Raw genomic sequence first — 20,214 nt, forward strand, 5'->3', positions numbered from 1 at the left:
GTACACGTACATACATACGATTGCAAGGAAGATCACGAGAAAAAGAATGAACATCGATGCAAAAAAAAAAGAAAATGTTAGGACAAAAACGAGCAACGTCCAGGGACTGTCTCTCAGCTACGGCTCAAACAACAACTACAACAACAACAACAAAAAAGGAACCAAAGTGCGGGGCCAGCAAGCGCCGACGTATGCAGCTTGCGGCAAGTAAATCTCGGGTCGCGAAAGCGCGGGGACTCGACACCCATGCATGCGCAGAGTTGGTCGCGTGCCTCTCTTGTATCGCTTCTGGACGAACAAGTTCCACGCGCCTGCAGGGCAGCATCGCGGGCCAAGCGGTAGTAGCACTTCGTATCTCTACTTTAATACCAAGCAGGGAGATGCAAGGCAGGTTGGCGGGTCTTGTAAATTGCGAGCCCCTCTTTCCCATGCCGAGGGAAAGCACGACGCAACCGCGGCCGAAGCAGATCACGGGAAAGGATCGGAATGACGCCGCCCCTCTCTCCCTTGCAAAGAAAGAAAGAAAGAAAGAAAGAAAGAAAGAAAGACAGAAAGAAAGAAAGAAAGGAAGAAGAGAACAGGATGGGGGCATCCAGCGTGGACTTGGGACGCAACTTTCGTCCACAGAGCAGGGTCGCAAGTACGCACGATACGCGCCACGCAGCTCTCTCGTCGTTCGCCCTTCTCCTCGCCTCCCGCATTCATCTTTCCACTCCTAAGTGACGTCACGAAGCGCTCCTTCTCGCCCTCTCCTAGCAGTGGAACGGCGCTCCTTCCTTCCTCTCCGCCGCCGTGTTTGTAAACACACACACAGCGAGCGCGGCCCCCGGCGAGGAGCGAATCACTCGAAGAAGGAGAAGGAAGGAAGCAGGAAAAAGAAAGAGAAATAAAGAGAAGCGCAGCGAGAAAGCGAGCTCCATTCACGAAAAAGCTTTTCCTCCTCCTCGAAGAAAAAGAACTCGCTCACACGCACGCAAGCGAAGGAGGAGAGGAGGCGCACCCCACCACCGCCCCTCCTCCTCGCGGCACGTCAGCGGCGGGGAAGGAAGCAGCGAGCAAGCAGGCAGGCCTAGTCGATGCCAAGGCCCCGGCACTCACGCAGCAGCTCAATGAAGTCGCAGGAGGAGCCACCACGGCCGCTATGAGACTGCTGCCGCTGACGGACCGGGATCAGGCCGAAGCGCTGGGCTCGTCGAGGCCCCCGACGGCTACCGCCGCCACGCTGGTCCTGCTGGCCGCGCTGCTCGCTGCGCCGCCCGCGCTGAGCAGTGGGGCCCGCGTCGAGAGACTCTTCTACCAGAGCGGGGTGAGTGGCGCACCTGCCGCGAGCATGCCTGCGGTGCCGCGGCGTGCAGTGGCGCATCTTTCTAGAAGCTAGGCGCAGACATTTCGCCGCGAGCATGGACGGAGCTTGGGAAGGGAACACACCGAGTGCGCCCAGGGCTGGATGCAGTTCAACCGCTTGGAGAATACTCCTTTCTCCAAGCAACTCGAGACTCGCGCTTGCATTATAGAAGGGCGGCACGCGTTCACAGAGGCTCGCAATGACGCCACACCATTCGGCACGTAGACAGACAGTGGGACAGTGGCAGATCTCAAGGGGGCAGACGCGTTGCCAATACGAGGCGCACTCCGAAGAGGATAAGAGCACGTTTGCTAGGAGCACTGTCGTATTCCCGAGGCAACTGAAAGCGTCAGTCTTGTTGGCCTGTCTTTCTTGCCCTGTGGACGAGAAGCAAGGTTTCACTGGCCGTGACGCGGCAGGCTCCCATGGTCACTAGAGCCGTCGCAGAGAATTGACACACGAGAGCCGCTACAAGTCGGGAGAGCTTTACCGCCGCCTTGAGAAGTGGCGGCACTTGAGAAGCTGCGCGGTTGTGTCAATGACGAGGAGATAAGATTGACGCCAAGAAAGAAGGAGCTCCCCCACGACGTCGAAGCTTCATTGACAAGTCGCGGTCGCTGACGGCTTCCTGCACTTACGCCTCCCTCTGCGCGTTTTATCGAAATGCGAGGCGTGCTGCGCACCCGCACAAGCCTGATCGTCAAGTTCCAGGTTCGCTGACGGGACAGAAGAGCCCGCGTGTCAAGTGAAACGCACATCGCCGCTGCTGTTTTCGGGAGGCGTAGTAGTGACGGGCGCGCTTCCTTCCGGTTTGCGCACTCCGCATTGACGGCGACGCTTTTGCTCATTGCTACTCACCGTAAACGCAGCTCGCCCGTGCGACACAAGCCTGCCGCGAGATGAGATTCGTAGAGGACACGATGTCACATCCCAGTGCGGCCGGCGCCGCAGCGCCGCCGTTTCGTTCGTTGGCGTGCCGGGCTTCCTCGAAAACACGCGCTCGTATTTCGGTGTTCAATTTCCCGCGCGAACCGTCGCTCGCCAATCGCACCACTCCTGCCAGGCGGCGAGAGGTAACGTGAGCGATCGGTTCGTTCGCTCTGCGTTCAGGTGCGTGCAGCGAACGGAGCGCATGCACCGCCCGCCCTTCGGTAGCTGAAGGCGATTTGGCAAAAGTGACGAGCGTTTTCGTCAATGTTGGCGGATAAAAGCCTGCGCGCAGTAGGTTATCTGACATATGAGCAAAGGCTGGCGAATCTTGTCGCAGTGGTCGCGACCCCCCTCCCATGGAAAAAAAAAAAAGAGAGATTAAGCACGTTAGCAGCGGCACGATCTGCTAATTGAGTTTCGATACCCACCGTCGTCGTCCGTATCGCGAACAAAACGACAACTGTGACAAGAAGCATCGAAACGAAAAACGAAACATAGAAAAAAGAACAATGAAGCGCGCAGCTACCGATAACATCGCCCACCAGCCTGACGCAACTTTCTCTCAAGTAGACGCAATGCTTCTTCGCGGCGTTGCCTTTACACACACATCGCATTTAGCCAATCCACGCGACGCGGAGTCGACTGCTAAAAGCGCGCACGCATACTCGGAAGAAGGGGACCGGAAAAGAAACAAAAGGAAGAACCGCGCCGGAGGGTGCGGGGGGGGGGAGACGTTATGGGGGAAGAAAAAGAGGGAGCACACTTCCTAAACGACCTTCACAGGCCACGCCTCGGGCCGCCGTAAGGTCGCCACCGAATACAAATCACCGAGGGCCTTTCTGCTGCCTGCCACCACTGGCACAGGTCGTTCGTTCCGGCATCTCTTCTTCCTTGCTCGTTCCTCTTTCGCCGGCGGCAGTAGCAGCGCGGCGTCTCTCCGGAAGCAACAGGTGCCGCTCCGAAGGCGCCTTCGCGCAGCTCCAAAATGTCAGCCCCCTCGTTCCATCCTCGTTCCTTCCACTGTGTTACGACGGGCGCCGAGCCGTCGCCGCCTTCGGTCCGTCACCTTGGCGCGCGACGTGCACTCGACGCCGCCAACGGGCTGAGAGAGGCCGCATGGCGCCCGTTTTCGGAGCCCGCCCGCTATATAAGCGCCGCGGCCGCCAGAGGATGTAAGTGGCATAATTTGTGAACTATCCGGCACTGCGCGGAGGGGTCTAGTAGCGGTGTGTACAAGCACCTCACAAGGCCTTGGCAACAGAGCGCCTTCGCTGCTTGAACCGCCGTTTCGCGGCCGTTCGCTGTGATGCGCTGTGACCAAATACCGCTGGTTGAGAAGCATACAGTGCAGCTAGCTGGATTGGCATGCGCTTAAAACGGGCGTCAGAGAGCACGCGGGACAGATGGGGCAACAGGGCAATCGCAAGTCGCGTTGACAGCCTTGATCAACGCCGACCATTGCGGTGATTTAAATGCATTCCTTTTGTTCCCTGATTTTGCGCCATCGATATTCCTGTGGTCTTTTTACTATTCTCCACCGCAGATTCATTAAGCTTTTCATTACTACTGCTACTACTACTACTTACTACTCATTACTACTACTACTACTAAATCACAGTGCCTCGGGCAGAGTTGCTATATGTCCTCAGTTGGGTGAAGTTAAAGTCTCTGCGTCCGAGTTCCGCGTTTTTCTGCGGCTCTTGGTGATCACCATACCTTAGGCAGTTCGCCAATTGCCGTTAAGTGCAGACATGTGAATGGGCAAGAAAGAACGCGACGCTATAAAAAGAAATTGTAATAACGAACTCCCAAGTTGAACACTCGAGACTGGTTCGTTTGGTCAAGCACAAGTTACGTTTCCGTGTAGGATGTTCTACAAAACAAATGATTTTGGATCACATATTTTTTTCCGACGATATATAAACAGTTGCAACATGCATGGACTGCTCGCGTGGCATAGTGCATAATCAAGTCGCCGCATCCACATACACTTCATGATTCAGGATAATGTAGGATCAGCAGTCATTAGAACATACGGATCACTTGCGGGCGGGACATGAGCAGGCGCTGCAGCGACAATGACGTAAGACTATAGGCGAAGTCAAAAGTAAATAATAAAAAAACAAACAAAATTTCTTACAGAAATAATCAGCGATGTGCGACGGATTGAGTGGGTGGTTGATCTGGTAGTCCCTTGAAACTACACTCGAATTATGTGTGATAAACGTCGCAGAAGTTGGTTCCGGGTTAATTTCGACTGCGTGATGTTCTTTAACGTATACGCCGAAGCATTTGTAAGCGCACGCGCGCTTTAGTGGAAGTTCCGCCTCTGATAGAATGCAGTCGTCAATCGAACGCGCGACATTGTGCTCTGCATGAGCCTTCGAGCCGTTCCAACGGTTCTGACAGGTAGACAGTATACAGTGCGTCCCAGCTGACTTTAGCCAGAGTTTAAAATATGCCGATACACTCTAAGACGATGCGACCAAATGCATGTTGCTGACTATTGTATGAAGTCACACTATTTTTTGTATTCCTGTATTTGTATTTTGTATTTTTTGTATTTGTATATACTACGTTCGTTAGTACGCGGAGCGTTTGGGAGCGCTGAAATCACGTCGCGCAAGCAGACATGTCACGTGGTGTGCTTTTGTATTTCACGGGCATTTGCAGTAAGCAGAAAAACACTAATGTCTAATAGATAGAAAGCTTGAAACTGTTTATTCGGACATTTTGCAAAGCGCTCTACAACTTTCCAATTGGAACTTTTTGCCTAACTTTGTTACTTCCGAAGTTGGTTGATTAATCTTTAATTATCCAATTAAGCACAATACAGAAAATAGCGTGACTTACTCCGTACAACACTCAGCAACATGCTTTTGGTCGCGTAGTGCATCGGCGTATTATTAAACTCGGGCTAAGTTAGCTGGGACACCCTGCATATGTATATAGGACAATGCCGGATGAGCGTTCGTTGCGGAAGCGCGCGGAACTTGTCTCAGCCGCTCTCTTTCACAGTGCTGGCTCTTGGCGACGCCTATATCTTCTACTGCGGAAGCGTGCAATTATCTCAAAGTACAACATCGCCGCCTGGTTCAAACCGGCTGTCGCTACCAACGAATGTAATGGTATGTCAAGAGGCCTGTCAACGTCGCTTGTGGTGTCGTCGAGTTGACTAAAGCACAATGCCATGCGGGCATGTTTTATTCTGCTGTCAGCGTACAGTGTTTAAACGAAGCGCGCTGGCAGAGTACAAACGTTGTATATGTGCGTATTTAACGGCCCTGTGAGGTGGCGTTTCTGTGCTTTTGAAAGCGGATAAGATCGTTCGACTTCAAGTGAACGCAGAAGCCACACGCCAAATACGCATTTTTCAAACATCGCATGATAGAGGTAACCAAGCTGCGCGACGATGCTAACGTGTAATAGCCTTAAAGCCACACAGAACCGCTAAATTGTCACGAAAGAATGTAGACTATCAGCGTCGCGTATTCGGGTGAAGGAAGTCAGCGGAAGACCTATAGCCGCTATAGAAAGCTCTCGAATCAAAAGCAAACGAGCACAATTACCAATCTTTAGCGACCAAGAAACTCGAAGACAAAGTCAACTGACGCTTCGGGTGTATGACGCGAAGAAAAGGATGAGAGAAACATTTAAACGAGAGGTGAACAAGAGTACGTGGCCAGCTGCTGTGGATGCAGAAGGGGTCAAAACGGAGGACGAAGAAATAGAAAGAAAGAAGGCTTCGCGTATAAATGTACCGTGACAAGCGGCAGGGAGAGTCCATAGCTGTAGAGCTTTTCATTGTCCTCTCTCGCTGATACAAGCTCTTGGCAAAAATATGTCGATGCTTTTGGTGAGAAACAAAAAAAAATATTGATAAATTCTAAACAGCAGCGGCAGTCTATGTTCTGCTACAGTTTTCAACAGGACGTTGATGAGGGACGAAGCCACATTCTTTTTTTCCTGGTTCCCCAATGCCTTTGGGAAGCGCTAATTCCGCTTATACAAGCAGTGATGTCTTGCGATGAAACGGGCTGCGGTTTTGCAGGAGTCGCATTGATCACAAGCACGAACAGAGAGCTTCGCGTCAGCACGGACGGACCACACACGGTCACTCATTGAAATCGGCCAAATCGCGCAAGGAGGGATAGGGCGGGAGCCGGTGGGGGCGTGGCCCGGTACTCACCGGCGTGGCACGCGATATATAAAAGGACCTGAAGACCAGCGCAGGGAGTGGCCCTGCGGAACGGTCTTTGGCGGGAGCGCCTAGCAGCGCACGCACTGCACCATGTCGTGCTCGCTTTGTTTACGCGTTCTTCAGCAGCTGGTAGAGAAATCCTTCCAGGGTGTTCAATAACGCTGCTCATGACACCTCTTCGCCTCCAGGCCTTTGCTCAGCACGTCCGTGACGTGTTGGGCCAGACCTGGTAAGAGCATTAATAATCTAAAAAAAAAAAAAAACTGCGTATTAAGGGCTGCTATTAAATAAAAAAGATATCTCTTTCTCTTGGCGCCCGAACGAGTATACGTTCGTCGTGGCGACGCCTTGACCGTGCCAACTTCCTAAAAGCTCAAGTTTGCTGTACGGCGAGCAGAGCGCACTCAGGATCATCAGAAGTCGACAGCAACACGTATCTGCTCTGACCGACCACTAACGCGCGTGGCAAGTGGTGGAGCATCTACTATACTGTCCCTCGACAAGGTCTTGCATTTCACCTGAAATTAGCGTCATATAAGTTCGAGGGAAGTCGCTTCCGGAGCAACTGCTACTCCTCCGAATGGAAATGTCGTAAAGGTTGCCAACACTGAACTCGCCGAGCAAGCGTTTGGCGTGACGGTGCCGCCTACACGTGCGGATTTGTCGTGCGCTCAGCAAAAAGGTTTTGCCGCGGTAATAAAACTAGAACGCGTGGCGCCTGCAGAGTGACAACGCGCTTTCCTACCGGGTTCGTTTTTCACTTCAGTGGCGCATTCGCTTCTGCAACGACACTTTGAAAGGCCTCCACAGAGCAGAGCACGATCACCGTGTGTCGGCACAGCGGTCGCCAACCCGGAGAAGTCGCGAGAAGCTGTGTGTGTGCTCGAAGTCAGCGCTATGCTGCATCCTTGCCCCACTACCTCGCCCCACGCGCCTTGAATGGCCGAGCGCGCCGAGGAAGCCCTCGGGCTGGCGATCGGGCAGCGATGAAGTGAGGAGGGGGGGAGTTGAGCCTGCATTGGAAGCCAAGATTCCGAGGGCGACGACGAAAATGACGACGACGCCCTGGGCGCGGGACCGCACTTACTACTGCCTTCCTCGGCGGCAGGAGCAGCAGCAGCCCGCGGGCCGTCTTGAAAACCGGTTCCCGTGCCTCTGCTGCTTCCACGGCTCTTTGCATTTTTTTTTTCTCCCCCTCGGCTTCCTCTCCATTCTACGAGAAGGGGCGTGCGTACAGGGCCGAGAAGCGTGAGTGCCGCGGCGGCGGTGGCGCGCCGTGCGTAGCGTAGAGCCTTCGTGAGCAGCGCTGGTGTGCGTACGACGACGTGCGCCGAGAAAGGAGGCGGCCGACCGCCGCCATTCACCCCCCGAGCTGGTTTCTGTTTCCTTCACTCCCCTCCGTGGAATCCAAACTTTCTTTCTCTCTTTCCTTCTTTCTTCTTTTTTTTTTCTCTTCTTCATTTCTTATGCGCGCATGCATATACGACACGCAACACACTCTCGCGTTCATTCTCGCCTGCATCCAGCACCACCACTCTGCACCGCGCCTGCCGCAGCGTCGTTGCCCCAGGACGCTTGTTTGTGTGTGTGCGCGAGCGAGTGTGCGCTGGACACGTATACATACACACGTACACCAACGGACGCCACGGGCGCGCGTATTTAAGTGCCCCCTCGGTTATGCGTTCACGTATGTACGCGCGTGGTCGTTGCAGGAGGACCAACGTTCGTCTTTCAGCGAGCGTAGAGAGGGGTGGGGGTGCGTGCATGCAGGCGCCCACTGGGCGAGCGCGGAATAAAGGGTCTCCTTGATTGCACCCTCTGGAAAATGAATGCGCCAGGCGCGGAGGAGCCAATCCCCCATTGTTGCCCGTGAGCTGCGCCCCAGCGAACAAGTGGCCCCGGAGAAAGTGAAGCACGCTGGAAGGAGAAGACAAGAGGCAGGGCGCCACTCGGTGCGCCGGTATCAATCATGCCTTCTCGGCCCGGGCATCCGCTGACTGGCACGCGGGAACGCCAGCAGCCCGCGCCCGTCCCATCGGAGCGCGATGAGTATCATCGGCAGGCGCTGGCGCAGCGCGTTCTCCGGACGCCCGCGGACCATCAGGACCCCCGCTCCTCTCCCCACCCGATCACCTGCCTCCGTGCTCTTTCGTGCAAGTAGAGGGTGCCCCACCTTCCCCCTCTTTCTTCTTCTCTCGTTTTTCTGCTCGCTCGATGATCATCCCATAAAGCGCGCGAGCTTAGGCACACCGTCCGCAGCGTTGCGTGCATGACGTCCTTCGTTCTCGGGGGCGACGATGCTATTTCTCCTCCCTCCCTTAGGACCGGGCTGGCCGGGAAATAAGTCTCGAGATGCGAACTGGCCCCGCTCCTCAGTCAAGAGAGCGCAAGAACGTGGTCGGCCCGGGACGTGGAGGGGGAGAGAGGGCACGCGAGCCAGAAGGAACCATCGGGGTGTGCATTTCCTGAGGCTGGCTCCCGCTGCTCTTGCCCTCGCATCGCGAAGACGTGGGCAGCCCACGTCCTCTAAAGGAATCTGTGCGGCCCGCGGGAGAAGAAGAAGATGAACCGCGGACGGGGCTCGTCCGCGACCAACGGCCCACCTGTCCGCGATGTGCGTGCGTGCGTGCCTGTGTGTGCGCAACCACAGTCGTGCCATTCGTTCTCGGAACCACGCGCACTGCATGCCGGCCAAGCGGGCAGCGGCGATCGGCAGTTCGAGGCAGCGAGAGCGGAGAACACCGCCCACGCGTTGGGGCGCGTGGCCACTGCGCTAATAAACGGGTTTGCCATTGCCGAGAGGACGCTCACCCCGCATACCGGCCGCGCACCACACAGCGTTCCGGGGACACACATGAGTGGGGAAACGAAAACGGCCGTGGGACGGCAGTGTGCGAGCAGGCTGACCCAGTTGGCACCGCCTGCGCGCCGCGGTGCCGCCGTGCGTTCCGGCCCGCGCCGGAGAGGTGTTGTTCGCCCACGACGACGGCTGCGGCCCTGGTGGACCCGCCGCCGCGTTTCGCATGCCGCCCAGCAGCCGCGTTTTCCTGGCGTCGAAACTTCTCGCGGCGACTGGCGCGGAAGCGATGCAGATTGGAGCAGCCCAACCGCGCTACACTGTGCGCAGCGGGAAACGCAAGGGGCCGGACGATGCTGCGCGCGGTGTGTGCACAGCGCGCACAGAATACTAAGTAAGCGCGGAATCATTTGTTTTCCACGAGAAGTGCCAGACACACGCAGAACAGGGCTCCAAGTCCTCTCGGCAAAGTGCCGGAATCCCCGTATAACATTCCGCACCAACAGAGTGGAGACAGCACGTCATCACGCCGTCAGACAATTGGCTGCTTGTCTCCCTTGACGACCGGTCGATTCGAAGCAAGGCTTTCCACGAGAACGAGTTGTCGTGCGAGACAAGTTTTCGTCGTTCCGCTTGCGGGAGCTTGCGCACTTTACGTCGACTCGATAAAGACAGCTCTATTCGACTGTGTATAGGGCAGCACCGATTCACCCATTAGCCAGAAATTTCGACGAACTGAATCGATCAAACGAACAAGCGCGCCCTCTTATGTGTACTGTATATGCAGCCAAAAAACAAAGGGCAGCAACTCCGACAAATAGAATTCGCGAACTGCTTGGGACTGCGCAAGTGCACCCCCGGACGTTCAGCAGACCCAATTTCGAATATCGACCAGCGCTTGCGCGCAGTAAATTTTTTTCTTTTCTTTTCATTTTTTCTTACGGTCAGCACGTGCCATCTGTTTCAAGCTCCTCTGCTTCTATACTCTCGGCTATATACTCGACCACGAAGAGAAAGTTGCCAGAGAGGATCCAAAAGGTCGCACGTTTCGGGTCACGGAGAAGGTCGAAAAACAGAAAGAAAAAATGCCGCAGGCAGACTCCGTATACGGTCCATCGAAAAACGGGGAAAGCTGAGAGCGAGGCTGTTTACGTGCGATGCCCACGCGCCAGGTCTCTGCAAGCCGGTGGAGGGAGGGTGGGGGGGAGGGGGGGGGCAAGATGCTACGCGCGTGAGCGCGCTTTAGAGAAGCTCCTTTCTCGAATCGCTGCTTCTGCTATACGTAACGCCCACGATTGGCCGAGGGCGGTCAAAAGAGCTTCCCAGAAACTTTGCCGGGCACCGAAAATAAGTCCGCCGTCAGCGTGGGCGGCTTGTTGGCCACCGACAGCCGACGCCTTCTCTTCCCGATTCCTCGAACCCTGCGCATCGTCGCGCGGTGATAGCGATAGCCCAAGAGTGTACGGCCACACCACTTGATAAATTTGCGCGCAAGCCAAGGCTTGTATGGGAAACACATACTGTATGCGCCCGCCCGCCGCCCCTCCCTGCCGCAGCGACGTTTACACGCAGGATGCTTATTCAAGGCTTCCAATTCCACGCGGCGCATTTCCATCCCGGTGTACTTGCCCCGTCCATTCGCCTTGCACACAGATGGAAACGCATTGGAGGTTCACTTGATGACGCGCTTTACCTGGTTACGTTGAAAAGTGTGCGACACATACACGTCCGTGCCATTAGATGGATGTTGAGGTCACAAGAAAAAGTGTATTTCATATAGTTGGTACGCCCCCAAAACAAACGCGTTGCGAAGTTATAGCCACGGTCCACTGGCCGCCTTTTTTTTTTTTCTCTTTAAGAAAGAAAACAAAATCCAAGTCTCACGTGGTTAGTCTGCTGACCCAAGCCTGCAGAGACCTCTGCGCCATTTCTCGTTTGCATGCAGCGATAGATGCGAACTGCCCCATTTCACACCTTGCATCTATTTTCTCGGAAACCAGAGCCCGTCCCGTGCATTGGCGAATCGAATCGTACAAACAGGTCCCGATCAATCGCGAGTACGAACATAATTACCAGCAAGGGCGACGACAAGTCGGTCCTCACGAACCAAAATCTTTGCCTGAAGCTGGGCCCCCGACCTGCCTTTGCCTCTCTGTTAGCTATACAGCGCTGCAGTCACCGCGGAAAAAAGCTCGTGCAGTCGGCTTTCCTGCGCAGGTCCCTCGCCGCGACGGTGCTCAATGCCGCGCTTTGCTTCCCCGCAGAGCTCGGAGTCGGAGCTTCCCGAGTGCGGTCCGCGCGCCGTGTGCAACCGCGTGGACACGTACGGCACCCCGTGGGTGGAGCGCCAGTGTCGCTGCCCGGGAGGCCAGAGCTGCCCGCGCAGCCTCGACGCCCACGACGGCCACACGGTGCGCGACAAGTGGCGCCTGCTCAAGCTGTGCGAGCCCGTGGACGACCTGCCCCGCTGCCGGTACTTCAGGGACGCCGCCTGGACCGTGCAGGTATGTGTTCACACGCGTACGCAACCACCGCTTCGCTACATGTCAGGGTAACACATTGTTTCCATTCAAGAGCTCCAGCAGGTTTCGCAGCTCGAAATGCGAAGGGCGGGACTATACTCTCTTAGAACAGTTGCGCCCTTTGGGGTGTACATTTGTCCCGCAACAGTAATCGTCATCCGCCTTGCTTGCGTTTCCTGTCGACAATGCTATGTAACGTTGATAACGCGCATGCTGTTTGCGATTTGGAAGTACCGCGCTCACAGCGTTAAAGAACGGAAATGCGGGCAAGACAGATGACGATTATTGTTGTGGGACAAGATACGCCCCAAAGGGTGCAAACTTTTTTAGGAGTGTAGTTGTCTCGCAAGAAGAATTTTGCCTTCGTCAGCGGGAAGAGCTTGCATTTACGCTTGAGGCTAAACGTCGATCCCCCGGCGGCCATTTAAGCGACGCGCGAAGTGTATCAAGGAAAACCAGCAGACACGAATTGTTTGTGAACATTTTAGAAAGGCGTCAACGCGTAAGGTCTCGCTACATATCACTAACGCAGCGTCGTATAAGAAACACTTGTCCTGAAGAAATGAAGCCAAGGCTTCACGACGCAGTGCTTCTAGAAAGCACTGGATGACCACAAAATTCGCATGCGCGCCTATCGGCCGAGTCCCGACACACCATCATCAGATGGCGTCCATGCTTCCATACATGACTCCAAGTGACACGGTGGCTGATGACACGAGGAAAACGCGTCTTTGTTGCTATACGGCAGTTCCCCATGAGAGCAGCGCAAAAACACAATGAACCATATGTTAGTTGTCGATCCTCGTCGGTTGCTCGGCCTACCAGATTCTGCAAAGACGACGCGATTTCAGTGCGCCATAAGCTTCGCTTACACAAACCCGACGCGTTTCGACGGTCGAGTCAGAAGTTGAGCCCATCCAACCCGACACGACTGCGTTAATTTACATACATTCGCATAGTGGGTTTGGCGAGTCAATCAACCCCTTGCAGGTGGATTGACCGAACTCGCCCAGACGCTCGCTCGGCCCGACCCGTTAGTGCTAACAAGCCGACTCGACCCGACATTATCGGGTTCGTGTAAACGTAGCTCGGGCGTGCCATTCGCGGTTCTCTTGGAGTGCTCAATGAAGAGTCAACTACGTTTCCTCGTCCTCCCCGCAGGCGTCTCCGTCAAACGGCACAATGCAGCAGACGGTGCACTGCCTGTGCCCACGTGGCTCTGTGGCCTACATCTTCAAGCACCGGCAGCCGCAGCTGAAAGGGTCCAACCCACTGGCGACGCCATCCGTGCTACGCTACGCCTTTGCCTGCTCACCACTCAGCGTAAGTGATATACCCGGCAGCATACGTGATATGCTCATGGTACGCGTTCGTGAGGTGACCACATGAGCCCGTCCACTGGCAGCTTAGCGAAGTGCAGTTTTCAATTACGTTCGCACCATCTACGCATACTCGAAACTCAACCGACTGCCATCAATAATAATAATAAAATTTTACAAGAACGGACACGCGCATTCGCGCCTTGAAGAGCCGATATATATATATATTATGAGCTCGTCGCCAGCATCGAGTGACACCGGGCCAAATATTTCCTTTCGCAACAACCTAAGATGTCACAGCAGTAAGCACAGAAAGGCGAATTGTCAAGTTAAGAAATTTTAAAGGAGAACGAAAGAAAGAAAAAAAAGAAGCCCACACCGAAGGGGTTAACTTAGCAGCGAGCGTATAAGGAAACAAGCTTGAGCGTGAGTGCACAGCGAAACATAATTTATTAACCAGCTTTCCTTCTGGAGAGCGAGTGATTCACGCGACATATCGCAGTCTCCCCTGAGTTTCGTGAAAGGAGCACTAACTTACAGCAGCTACAACTAGGCTGGCGCAATAAACTTCACTTTAAATGTCCGATTTCCAATTAGTGGATCTCGTTACTCCCGTATTGTTTCCGCGAGGAGGATCGAGGGAGAAAAGAGTAAGAGAGAGGCGGCGCCATCGGCTGGATAAGCTGGGTCTTTGGCCCGCTACTCCGCGTAAGGCTGAGCAGGAAAATACGAGCGAATAGACAGCTCAGCTCAATCAGCTATGTACACGTGTAATGCATGCGTGACGTCGATACATGCCTATACATAACACACTAGCACTTCAGCACACACAAGCGCCTGGCAAGCGGCGTTGCTGAGCCTACAGTCGAGGCGTAAGAAGTGTCTACAGCGCTTTTTTTTTGTGTGTGTGTGGTGAAACCGAATGTAAACGAGCGTTTTACATCTACCGCAGAGGCTGCGCTGCCAGCGGAAGGAGCCTTGCCGCCTGTTCACGGTGCGAAAGAGGCCCGACGTGGAGGAGGTCAACGCCAGCACGCTCTGTCAATGTCCCAGGGGATGGCACTGCCCCGGCAAGCACACGGAGGCCGTGCCCGGACCCCGGTACGACCGGGTCCGGACGTACTCGGCCTACTGCACCGCGCCCGACCACTGATCGCGATGTAGCGGGGCGCAAGACCCCGACGCCTCACAAAGGTTGCAGAAGAGCTTTCGCCCGTGCGTCGAGGCAGCACGACGGTCGACCGCTGCCACCGATGAAAGACCTCTCTAGGGAAGTACCGCGTATACGCCGTGCACGGTGCTTGTCCGGCCGCCGGGCCGAGCTTCGAGGACCGTGTTTAGAAGCGGACGCCAGTCTTCTGAAACTTTCCTCATCACGGTTACCCGGCTTAAACGAGTTCACTACGACACGAAGCCGACGCACTTCGGGAGCAACAACGACAGCGCACTGATATTCGTGGCCCAATACGTTGCGACCTTTAAGAAACGCTCAACAAAGGAGAGAAACGAACGAGAAAAGGACAAGGCACGATGAAACGAAAGCAGCACTTTGCCTATACGAATTTGCCAGTGGAAATGCATACAAAAGTGAGCGCTCTAAAGGTTTCTCTACCAAAAGGCATACACGAGCCAGCCGAGGAATAAGAGCAGGGTGCATGACGAAGCACAGTAGACAAGGCGAATGGGAGACTACTGGCTCGCCATGTAACTAAGGATGACGTGCAAGCGAAAGCAGAGACCCGGTGACGAATCGCAAGAAAAGAAAAGAAGGAATGCGGCGGCCCATCGTGCAGCGATGACTAACGTCCGCAGCATCCGTGAATGCTGGAAAGCAGCAGCCCAGCAGTCTGTGCTCCTCACTTCGCGCACGAAGCAGAAAGGAGCGCCGGGGCCTCTCGACCCCGAGGCTTCCCGAAGCAAGTTGACGCCTCCCTCTGGTAGCAATTCTCGTCCGAAGAAGGCAGGCGCAAATTAGCGGGAGAGAACAGCGAGCGGCGCAGGCTTGTCAGGGAGGGTCGACCGAGGAAGGAAGGGGCCTCCGAAGTCATTCGTCGCGGTGGGCCGCCTGGCACATGAACGTCCCATCGGCGCCACACTGACTCAGATGGCCGAAGGCCTGGGCGTGGCATCTTCCCTCCGAGAGACGGCGCGGACGCTGCGCCTGCCAACGCGGAAGTCGACGCCGCGCTCATGGCCGAAACAGGACACCGCAGCCTTCGAGCCGAGCAACATTGGCAGCGTCCACGATACAGCGCAGAAGATGGTGCCAGATCCAGCGGGTACGCGGGCTGTTAGCAGCGTGGTACAACGACGAAGAAAAAAAAATTGCTTTCACCTGTGACAATTTGCGACTACTCCGCCTCCGAAGAGGAACGTCCAGAGAGCGTCATCGGCTTCCAGCGGTTGTTGCCGCAAGTGTGCACAAAAGGACCACAGAAGCTGGTTGAAAGCGCTTATTGACATTATTCGGTATCAGCACAACTACTGATCGGCACAGCGAATTGGAGCCCACAGGTGGCGTGTCGTCGTCTGTACATACGGGTTGAGCAGAAGAGCAGCGGAATGTCGGCGACAGTTTCGGACGAAGCAGGGTGTTCGCAGTGTGTACTCCATGAGGACCTGGACTGTGGCGAGGACGCAATGCAATGTCGCCGACCGAGTGACCTGCCCTGGCGCCGACACTTCACGCGCTGACTGGTACAGCTATGGAGGCACGCATGAAACAGGGCCCTCGAAGCGGTCTACGAAGAAAGGCCACCGGTGTGACTCTCACAAGCCTACTGGTGCTGCATGCAAAAAGCGTGGACCGGGTTTGCAGGGGAATTCTGCAAGTACGGACCACAGCAAACAGCTCGTGAACGAACTAGATACGTTGGATTCACAAACAAGCATAAATCCATGTGCTCGGCCAGTGTGCACGTGCGCGTCGGTGCTGAACGGGGGTTGCCATCTCGTCTCGCGCTTGCAATGACGACAGTTCGACAGCAGGGCAATTTCGCCGTTGTGTGGTGTGTGCGCGAACATATGAACGGGTGCGCGAAAAACAAAAACAGGACCGCTAGCTACCGCGTCGGGATCACCCGCATGCGACGTTCCGGTGGGACTTACGCCGCCTCAGCCACATAGGCCGGCATCAATTTTCTTCTTTTTTTTTTCTGTAGATAGGTTTCCTTCTCGACGGAGGTGGAAAGAAAACGAGAGTGAGTGTTGCCCGTTTTTACTTGTACAGATGTAAATAAGCCAGAAGGTTGTTATCAATAAATATAATTAATGAAATCATTATAAAATGCGAGTAGTTGTCTCTTCAGTAACGCGCGAACAACGCCATAAGGGCAGCGGAAGAGGAAAGAAGAGAAACTCTTCTCGGAAAGCAAACACACCTTCGCGCACAAGGTACACGACGCTCGTCATCTGCACGCGCTTCCTGCGTTTTATGCGGGCCTGGCCGCCGCTGGGAGAGAGGCAGGTACACCACCAGTACAGGCAGTCCCTCCTCCTCGCCCCATAAATAAGCCCACCCGGAGGCCGATTAAGGTGACCCGGTGCCCGCCTCACAACAAAAGGGTCGGCGATGACCTCCGTGACCCCCCGCGTGACCCCCTTCCCTGCTCAAATTTACGATAGCGATAAAGAGTTATTAGACGTGGCAGGGCGCAGGGGCGCCCGTTCCCACGCTGTGCGTGCACGCGCATCGCGCGGTGCCCTCTCCGCCGGCTGCTGCTGCTGTCGCCCGCGGCTGCCCCGCTCTCCTCGCGTGCGCTGCGGGGACGCGGCTCGGAGGCCTGCCCCCGACCGTACGCGGCGACACGCGCGCGCACGGAGAGGACGCCGCACTATCGCCACGGGCCAGGCCGCTGCAGCGAAACGGGGAGCCGCCGCGACGCGATGGCACTGCTACGGTAAGGAGCACTCGGTGGACAGCGGCTATCGCGTCATCTACCTCCGACAGGCATCACGAACACGGTAAACAAGTCGTGCGGTCGCCCCTGCACTTTTCGCTCACGGTGCGCACCGGGGAGCCTGCAGGCGCAGGCAGGCGATGTCGCAGCAGGAACGATGGACGCCGTGGCGGCGTCCCCACCGATCCCGCGACAGGAGAGCAGGCACCCACGCGTGCCGCGTACAAAGCGTGCAGCCCTTTCTCGCACGCACACTGCCTTCCGCAGATAGGAAGGCGGTCGCCCAGTGGGGAAACCCACCGGCGCGCTTCCTAATGACACAGCGCGACGACCCGGCTCCCTCCGTCGCGCCTACAGACGTGGCGCCGCTCCAGGCGCGCGGATGGCTCCGTCTCGGCTCCTGCGCGCACCGGCATCACCGGAGTGGGGAGGTGGTGCACGATATTTCAGTTTCAAGGTCACAACCCAACCTCCCTGCGCCCTCCCTCCGCACGCATATGTTCGGCGGGGCAAGGTGAAGGAGGGGAGGGGTCGCGAGATGGGAGTGGTGCACAACGGGCGCCTTCTCCGAACGCCACAACCTGTGCTCCTCCGGCGGCAGACGGTGGCCCGTCTCTCCCTTGTCCCGCGCGGCAGGCACCTTCCACGCACGCTGACTCGCGGACGCCGCCGAGTCCGTCTGCCGGGGGCCTTCCTAGCGCGACTGTCTTCTGCACCCCCGACTGTACTATTCAGCTCTTCCTTTTTTTACGCCCCTGCGTACACAACACACCCTTCTCGCGTCTCCCCAGGCTCGTCTTTCTCAAGCTTTCTTTTTTTCCTCTCTCTTGTTCTTTTTCCTTTATTTTCCTTTCTCCGCCTTCGTCGTCTTCGTCTTCGTGCCGGTTCAACTCCCCTCCGGCGGTTGTGCGCGGGGAGAAAAGCAAGGAAAAACAAAAAAAAAACAAAAGAGAAGGAGAAAGAAAGGCACACGAAGAAGAAAAAAGAAAAGAAAAGCGAGAAAGTCGGCTCGCGACAACGGCGCTCCCCCAAGACTGGACGCCTCTGTCCTAGCGAAAAACTCAACGGCGCCCCAGTCCAGACTACGGCGCGTTGAACCTACTACGGCGCACCGATGTCACGCGCTCTATACAGACCTGTATGACTGAAAAGCTTTTTTTCTTTCTTTCATTAGCGAGACCGCAGATAGCCATCCAAGTCGTCAGCGAAAGTCGTTGGCAGGTGTTACGAACAACTTGGCTAAAGGGGAAAACCTGTGAGCATTTGCTGCGCACATAAAAACGAAAAGTAACGCGTAAATCCGCGGAAGTTTCGTTAAACACGGAAGCGCCGGGCGTGGCTTTACAAAGCGGCATCCCGGACGCCTAAGGCCACGCGTCCTTGTGCAAGTCAGCAGAAAAAAAAAAAAAAGAAAAGTTGAAGGCGTTCTTTTCACATACTGCGCTTAAATACCATACAATGTTCAGGCATGTTGCCCACGATTGCCGAAGCGGCGCATTACTTTAGCAACTTGAGATCAACTTACTAGTGAGTCTCCTGGCATCCTTTAACTGTGCCGATGAATTAGCGCACCATCTCTGTGCCTGTTCACACTAGAGTAGCGCATGGAGAAGCGATGCGCAATGTGCTTGACAGGCGTATAGACCAGAAGGTCCTGCGACACCGCCCCCACAGCAACTCCGCCTGCGAGCAGGATTGCCCACGCTTGTCCGGTTCCCGACGTCTACGTGCTTGCATGCTCTCCGTGCTACCTGTGCATCGTGTGGACCCTTTATGCTATTGGTGCTTTTCTCTTACTATAGCTTCTCCTTAAAGGCTAAATCAAATAATAAAAAGATGCCTCGTTAACCTGCCTGCACTGCGTAAGCTCTTACTATCTCTCCAGTGCCGCAATGCGTTTTTTACATCCACACTCTATTTCACAATAAGATAGAACCGGAGTGATAGTACGAAGCCTCTTCTAGAATAAGAACACGACTCTATGATGCGTGTGAACGCGCGGCAAATAAGTGTATAAGGAGTGGAATACACCGCGAAAAGCGGCATACCACTTTCATATTTTTACACATGTGTGCCATATCGTTTTAAGTCTACGTATTTAAGTCATAACAGCATGCCGATCGGCGCCTACTGAAGCTCTACCACTGGTACGATGCAGACGGGACTGGGCCGTAGAAGAATAGGGCCCATATATGCGCACACACAGGCACGGACGCACGATAAAAGAAGAAAAAAAAATGTTCACATGAGAAAATTCCGGCCGATACTGATACAGAACATATTATCAGTGAAGGTGGCCAGCCAATGGAAGCGAGTACGTAGGAACAAAAGCTTCGTGAATTCGGCTTCAGATTGGTTGCCACAGACTCGGCCGAGCAGGCGGCGTGTGCGATCCTCGCCTGTGCGGTATTTCCGGCGCAGACGGCTCTGTCACAGCTACCGGCATCGCCAATGTCGGCAACAACTTATACGTCTGACACGAGATAATATCACATAGAGTAAAGTGGTGCCGAAAGACCGCCTGTACTGAGAAACGGCACCCAGTATACAACCCCTAGAGTTACAAAAGGAAGGTTCCATGGTCAATGACTGCATTGGGACCTCCATACTGTGTCGAATTTTCCACCTCGGAAAAGAAAAATGAAAAAAATTGTGACGGTTGTGTCATAGTCGACATCTCGAAGCCAGCAGGTTAGCGAAACACGGGTCACCGCCGGAAACACACAGTCAAAAGATGTCGTCACCAGCATTGCTTCTCACGTGTATACGTCACCCGGTATATTCCGGTACACGTCAACGCTGTAAGCCTTCGCTACGCTAAGAATAGATGCGAAACAGAATTCGCTACATGCCCACGGGTTGCACACTCAAGTCAGCGATTATTCTGAGAACTAATAAGTTGACGCTTCCTTGCCAAGCCTCAATATTTTTGGAAACGGTAAAAAAAAAAAAAGCAAAAAAAACCCCCGAAAGCTAACTCTTATAAACGAAGAGGAATGACGCGAAACTATATGCATCTACGGATGAAAGCTGCCGTTCGTCAAGTTAACAGACTCACCCTCTGCTTTGCGATGTCAGCTGTCACGCTTGCATCGGCACTTAGTTCATTAGGTAAAACTATAGCTAACCTTCATGACAGTAATCCACTGGGCCAGTCGGTGCAACATATCGTAAATGAATGTGCGGTTTGACGGCAAGAGT

General features: G+C 54.9%; 2 protein-coding genes across 3 annotated transcripts in view; one reads left to right on the forward strand and one right to left on the reverse strand.

The window, feature by feature from the left end:
* LOC142572134 (elongation factor-like GTPase 1) overlaps positions 1-20,214 on the reverse strand; it is a 156,062-nt gene that overhangs the window by 41,734 nt on the left and 94,114 nt on the right. The gene's annotated exons all lie outside the window — the stretch shown is intronic.
* On the forward strand, positions 936-16,401 carry aos (protein argos). Its single transcript, XM_075681025.1, has 4 exons — positions 936-1,306; positions 11,538-11,777; positions 12,957-13,118; positions 14,067-16,401. Exons 1-4 carry the CDS (start codon positions 1,142-1,144, stop codon positions 14,265-14,267), a joined length of 768 nt encoding a protein of 255 aa, XP_075537140.1. The 5' UTR covers positions 936-1,141; the 3' UTR covers positions 14,268-16,401.

The sequence above is a fragment of the Dermacentor variabilis genome, chromosome 2, assembly GCF_050947875.1.
Source record: "Dermacentor variabilis isolate Ectoservices chromosome 2, ASM5094787v1, whole genome shotgun sequence".
In the NCBI taxonomy this organism is placed as follows: Eukaryota; Metazoa; Arthropoda; class Arachnida; order Ixodida; family Ixodidae; genus Dermacentor; species Dermacentor variabilis.